Raw genomic sequence first — 6,964 nt, forward strand, 5'->3', positions numbered from 1 at the left:
TCCTGTTTATGACTACAAACAAAATATGGGGTATTGGTCATGCACCAATCTCAAAAACATTTTAACAGGTTCACAATTCTAAAAGGTTCTCTTGATCCAACGTCAGTGATTCTTATCTCTCTCTCTGTGTGTGTGTGTGTGTGTGTGTATATATATATATATATATATATATATATATATATATATATATATATATATATATATATATATATATATATATACATAAGTATTAGTCGTTTTAAATAGATAAATATGGATGCTGTGTGAAGAATAAAAGCACATTAGAATAAATACATATTCATTGTTTAAAAAATCCTGAGTTAAATGTAATGTGAAAAAAAAAAACAGGATTTCTACAATAATTGAAACCTGAGAAACAATATCAGGGGGGTTAATTACAATTGTGATTCTCATGTCTGAAAAGTAATATCAATCTTTTAAAAAAAAAGTAATATAAATTTTAAATATAAATGTTTCTACTTGCTCAGTTGTAAAGCATTTATATTCTAGAGGGGAAAAAAATCCATATCAAATGAAATGTAATGGAAAAAAGGAAGTATGAGCCCCAAATATAACATTTTATGTAGATTTCTGAAAAGCATTCTCTTAAACTCACACTGCTTCATGTAGAAACATGCATTTTAGATTTCCTTTAGTAGACTATATTTAAATGTTATTACTGTATATGCACACACACACATTTTCAAACATGCTGTAATATACTGCTTTGCCAAAAGCAGAGACACAGATTAATATGGGCTGTCTTGGTCTTGATCAATTGCAGTCATTAGTTCCAAGCCCTATAAAGCACACAGAGAGATCCGCTATGTGCTCACAGGGAACATTACACCCAAAATCCTTCACTGTGTCCCACTTCCCCCCAATACACCCCTTCATTTCCCTCCTTTCCTCAACCGTGGCGAAATATCGAGGACACAATCCGTAGCAGCAAATGCTGTGGGCCGCACCAAATAATGTGATGGAGAGGAGCTTGTCAATCTGGTGAATAGGTTATGAAATATAATGGAGACCGTAGTTCAGTCAAATAGGATTAGATCTACACGAGAAGTCATTCAGTGCGTCTTTGTGCTCCCTTGAAACTTTTAGAAAATTTGGCAAGACAACAAGACACTGAACCTTTGAAACCAATAAAGAATCTCAATTTTTTTTTAAGAGTCTATGTCTGTTTAAACTACAGTAATACAACACATTCACAAATTCAACCTTTATTCGTTTTTATGTTGACTCTTCTTGCATTAGTGTTTGTTTTCTAATTAAATTGTATATTGTATTAGCTTATATCATGCATTTATTGGCATTGCATCAGTTACCAGTCAGACAGACATCTCTCTAATTAATGGTATCTGCCAATCAACTAATAATTTACCTTGGTTTGGTCCATTTAGAAAATGTCTAGCACACCACTTCGCTAAAAACTGAAATATCAGGACATAATACTGTATCTACAAACATTTCTATAGAAATGAGTTCCTTGTGCAGTTATAGTGTTACATCGGATGGGATCTGTGTGATTTGGGCGTCAGTAGAGATGTGCGCCGAACGCTGGTCCACTCGAGGCCGACCCTGGTGACCGTGTGAATCAGGCCCCAGTCGTGGGTCAGAGTCCATCTCCAAACGGTGATGATACCCTTCCAGCACATTTTGACAGGCTTCATATATTTCTGCGATCCATTTCTTGATACCCTTTCGGTTGAGGTAGACAACTAAGATAAAGACCATGCCTACGAATCCCAGCACTAATCCAAGAAACACGTAGGAAGTTTGTAGGGACAAGTCGGTAATCTCTTCGTGCACTTTACCGTAACACCCCAACACCTGCGCGCTAAGACCCCGCAAAGACACGTCATGCAGAGCAGCAGGGGACTTGCAATACAGCCTGTCCGCATCGCCCACCTTGACCTTTGAACTGTTTAGCCAGTTAGCCATCTCTTTCGCTTCACATGTGCACACGTAAGGATTCTGTCCCAACATCAGACGCACCCCTATGAATCGCTCCAGCTCGCGTAGACCCTCGTCGCTGATCGTCCTAAAGGCGTTTCCAGTCAAGTCCAGCTCTAGAAGTTCCCCGACGCCAGAGAAGGTGCCGTTGTAGACGGCCACCAGAGAGTTGTTGCGCAGATGCAGATGCCGCAGGTTCGGAAGAGGAGCGAACATCCCCGGGGGTAAGAGGACGAGGTGGTTTCCCGACAGATCGAGGCGTAGCAGGTTTGTAAGCTCTCCCCAGCGCAGGGCGGTGATGAGGTCCATCAGAGACGTGTAGTTGTAGAGAGACGAGCGCAGGCTGAGCTCCTGAAGAGGACTGCCGGGCACCGAGAACGCCTCGGGGTGGATCAGAACCAGCGGGTTGTTGTTCAGGATTAGAGAACGCAGCGTGAGCAGAGAGGAGAACGTGTGCGAGCCGATCTCCATAATGCTGGCAGAACAGAAAGAACGTTTGAGGATTTTAAATAGTGAAATACACCAATCAGCCAGAGCACATCAATAAATATATATTACTGTCGGAAGAGTATAAATACAGACAGAAAAATGGATGGATGAATGGGGATAGATAGATTCTTTTAAATAGACTAGAATATTATGTTGGCATTAGTGGAACTGCATTGTCATGATTCAAATCTTACTTATCTCACTGTCATCAATTCAACATATCGATCACAAGTGCAGTATGGTGTACCACAAGGCTCAGTACTAGGACCATTGCGTTTCACACTATACATGTTCCCCAAGCAACGACCTCTACAGCCCTGAATGTCAGCTGAGATCTCATCACGTTGTCAACCATCTGCACAAGACCACGAAACCAGACAAGACCTCTGCACCTGCTGGAATTAAACCAGATCATGCTGGTTTCGTCTGGCCAGAGGAGAACCGTCCCCCCAACTGAGCCTGGTTGCTTTCTCCATTTCTGTCACTGATGGAGCTTTGGTTTCTTTGTCTTGTTTAGTTGGGAACGCTTGACTGATTGCACAGACACTATTGAAGAGGGCTGACCTGGATGATGAATCACTGAATCATCAATCAACGGACTTTAACTGGAAAAAATACTGTTTTCTATTGTCCTCTTGCATTATTGACTCACTATTTTCATGTTTGACACTGTAAAACTAATTTGACACAATCTGTATTGTATAAAGCACTATATAAAACAGATACATGGACAGAGGGAGAGATAGACGGATGGATATATCATAGATATTGCTTATTAACCATATATTTTCTTACTTATTATTGCTATAGACAGACAGAGAGCAGATGATAGTTTTGTTGATTAACAGTATCGTTCTCACCCGTTGTTGCTCAGGTTCAGGTGTGTGACGTTCTGCATTCCGCTGAACGCGCCGTGGTCGAGTCTGTGAATCGCGTTTCCGGTGATGATCAGGATGATCGCGTCGCTCGGGATCGCGTCGGGGACCTGGAGGAGCGCGGCAGACGCGCAACGCACCGTGCGCTGAGCTTCAGAACACTCGCAGCGCAGCGGACACGACGCGACGCACGCGGATACGCACAACATCGCGCAGACCAGCGTCAGCGACATCATCCAAGCGCTCGCGCTCACGGTCCGGAGCGTCTGCTGTAAGTGCACATGCTGAAGAGATCCTCAGCAACACATTCATCTAGATAGAGATCCTGATCTCAGATGCAGAAGCCAGGTGGGTGGAGCTCAGACCTGGGGTCAGTGTGTGTGTTCTCTGGCCACGAGCAACATTTATAGAGCAGCTTTTGCTTTGTAAAGATGTTAACCGCATCACTCATCTGACCTTTGCCATGCATTAAATTCCCAAACAGTTAAGAAAGATGTACAAACACTTCAGTCAAAACATTTGATGGAAAGAAGTGTGTTGCAGTATTGTTTGTTTGCGGTTAGTGGATGATGTTGATAGTTAATGTGATTCTCTACACCTGTGTGAACTTGAGAACTCACTTTATAAATCCACTGAAAAGGAACAAAACACATTTAATTCAATCACTGAGATTTAAAACATCAGGACGAAAAGTTTAAGCTTGTTTCTACCAAGGTATTAACAAATAATAATAATTTTCTCACATAAAGTGTAATTTGCAAGAAAAAGTCAAGCGTTGTGAGTTAAGTCACATTTAGCTTTTTAAAATTTTAAATCCATGGCAGAAAAAAAAGAATGTTTTAATGTTCTAATGTTAAAAAGTCAGAATTCTGAGTAAAAGTGAGAATTGAGAGATGTTAACTGGATTGCTAGAAAAAAAGTCAGAATTGTTTGTGATGTAACTTTTTTTTTTCAAAATTGCAATAGTCAGAATTCTGAGATAAAACGTTGCAATTACCTTTTTAGTTTTAATTCCTTGTCAGAAAAAAAAAACAGAATTGCGAGTGTAAAATTAGAATTCTGAGGGAAAAAAGTATCTAAACTGCGAGATATAAACTAAGATTTTCGAAATGGCTTGCAAAAGTTTATAGCTCACAATTAAAAAAAATTTTTTTTCCCCAGAATTGCAAGAAATAGTCCGAATTCTAAGATAAAAGGTTGCAATTACCTTTTTATTTTTAATTATGTGGCAGAAACAAAAACAGAACTGCAGGACGTAAAGTCAGAATTGTGACAGTCACTATATACTTTTTTTTTTTAATCCCATGGAAGAAACAGGCTTCTTTCTTCACTATTGCCACTTTACTAAGAACGCTCGGTCTGTTTTAGCATTTCAAACAACAGAAACTTGTGTTTGTGCTCTCTTTCCTTACATTATTATATTGTGATATCTAAGACAAATAAAATAAGGACAAACATTATGAATACACTTTTTATTTGTACATATAAATGTAAACATAAAAAATCTTATGGAATGAACCTGAAATTAAGCAAATTTACAGTCTCTCATTAATGTAAAACAATATACTCTTGCTGGAACATTAAAAATAACTGATGAAAACTGACTTCAATGCAAGTAGTTCTAGGAAAAATGATGGAGAATCGTTTAGCCCCATCCACATATGTGACATGATTATATTACAAATATATCAAATGCAGTGCTGGAAAAAGTCCCTGTAATTCACTTATTCACCATGGCACTGATAGTCTGTGTGTCTCGTGTCACCAGATGTATGGAGACACCTGATTTCAGTTCATGTTCATTAGTAAACAGCATCTCTCAGTCATCGCAGGTGGATGGCAAGGGCGATGGTGACTATGACCCCACAGAGCGTCAGGAAAGGCAGCCAAGTTTTCAGGAACCCCACGAAGCTGTCGAGGAACAGAGAGCTTCGAATGAGCCGTGCAGATACAAACATTAGCCTTTTATTAGCCTGTCATGATGAGATCTGTTGAGCATTGTATTTTCAAACTTTAAAACGTTGCTAATACAAGACCGTGTTCCTTTAATTTTATTGCATTAATTAAAAAGGTCTTCAAAAAACCTTGCAGAAATACTTCATTTTGTATAATTCATTGCATTTATTTATAAACACTTGCATGTGCAATGTGTTTTTTTATGCATATTCGAGCATTGCAATGTTGAAGTATGAGCATGCAAACAATAAGCGTGAATGCAGTGTAAGTTTAAGAGCACTAAACGACTGGAGAAATCCTGTAATATGACACTAGAGAGAAGATCCAGGTATGATGTTTTGATTAAACATTACAAGAAAACATGCATAAAAAAAAATGCATGGATGAATCGATAACATGCATTCAAAAACAGATTTAGATTCATTCTGACATTCAGTCCTGACCTCACCTGACGTGTTTGCTGTGGATGAAGGACAGTAAGCAGAGGTTGAGCATGTTCCAGGAGGAGCTGTTATCATAGTGCATGAGGTTCAGAGCCATGGCCACATGAGAGTGACAGTTATCACAACACAGATTGTGCTGCAAACACAACACAACCGCAAAAGTGTCAAATGAGAATTTGCAAGAACGCTTAATGTTGTGTTAATTTTGACAGCCCTAAATTCAACAGAGATTTTCAACAGCCCCACCATCCTGGTCTTGTACTCCTCGGACGCCTGGTTTACGGCCAGATCCCAGGCGTTTGCTCCGTCGCCGTACACTTTATTCCCATCCAGCTTCCAGAACCTGCAACAACAAGCGTTGAATCAGTCACACACTATTTCAGTCTCATATGTTCAGAATTAATAACCACATTCACTAGTTTTAACCTCACTTGGTTGGTTTTCCAAACGCCATGTTGTCCTCCTGTTGGAAACAGAGATGGAAGAGGTCAGTGCATCAGTGTAGAAACACTATTTTTAATCCTCAGGTTTAAACTCACTGATACGAAATAAGGTCCTGCGAAGTCTCTGATCACGCCGGCGGAAGTGCAGATGCCCATGTGACCAATGAAGGGCAGGAGCCACCTTCAAACAACAACAACAGCAGCTGAAGTTTCCCAATGTTTTCTTAATCCAATGAACTCATTTCAGCTTTAATACTCGCGTACTTCCGAGGTGTTTAATGACGGAACCGAGTGACTCACGTCAGAACCGGGATGGGAGTCCAGACGATGCAGAACGGAAAACGGCTCATCTCTTTGTCGATTTTCTCGAAACCGCCGTGGAAGTGTTTCGTGGTGTCTATCTCGGTTACGTCCGCCATCACAGTCTGCGCGCGGTGACGTCATCGCGTCCGCCTACGCACGCGCCGCCGAACTCTAGCATAGGATTACATACAGGACGTCTCTTCTGCTCACTGAGGATGCATTTATTAGATCAAAAATGCTGTAAAAAATGTGAAATATTATTCTAATGTAAAACAGCTGTTTTCTAAGTGAATCTGTGTTAAAGTGTAATTTATTTCTGTATTTTCAGCATCATTACTCCAGTCTTCAGTATCACATGATCTTCGGAAATAATAAAAATATGATGTTCTGAAAATAATTTTTTTAGTGCGCATTCAGTTAAACAAAAGTGACAGTAAAAATATTTACAAGGTTACAGCAAATTTCTATTTCAAATAAAAACTGTCCTTTAGTGCTT

The 6,964-nt window shown here is 39.8% G+C and overlaps 2 protein-coding genes across 2 annotated transcripts; both read right to left on the reverse strand.

Moving 5' to 3' along the window:
- Positions 1 to 570: 570 nt before the first annotated feature.
- LOC113059417 (trophoblast glycoprotein-like) lies at positions 571 to 3,990 on the reverse strand. Its single transcript, XM_026227892.1, has 2 exons — positions 3,309 to 3,990; positions 571 to 2,434 (listed from the first exon to the last, which is right to left on the reverse strand). Exons 1-2 carry the CDS (start codon positions 3,557 to 3,559, stop codon positions 1,501 to 1,503), a joined length of 1,185 nt encoding a protein of 394 aa, XP_026083677.1. The 5' UTR covers positions 3,560 to 3,990; the 3' UTR covers positions 571 to 1,500.
- A 790-nt stretch (positions 3,991 to 4,780) lies between these two features.
- On the reverse strand, positions 4,781 to 6,619 carry LOC113059418 (transmembrane protein 222-like). Its single transcript, XM_026227893.1, has 6 exons — positions 6,466 to 6,619; positions 6,262 to 6,346; positions 6,154 to 6,185; positions 5,969 to 6,065; positions 5,728 to 5,858; positions 4,781 to 5,234 (listed from the first exon to the last, which is right to left on the reverse strand). The coding sequence occupies exons 1-6, from the start codon at positions 6,582 to 6,584 to the stop codon at positions 5,147 to 5,149; spliced, it is 552 nt and encodes a 183-aa protein (XP_026083678.1). The 5' UTR covers positions 6,585 to 6,619; the 3' UTR covers positions 4,781 to 5,146.
- Positions 6,620 to 6,964: the final 345 nt, after the last annotated feature.

This window comes from Carassius auratus, chromosome 41 (genome assembly GCF_003368295.1).
Source record: "Carassius auratus strain Wakin chromosome 41, ASM336829v1, whole genome shotgun sequence".
NCBI lineage: Eukaryota > Metazoa > Chordata > Actinopteri > Cypriniformes > Cyprinidae > Carassius > Carassius auratus.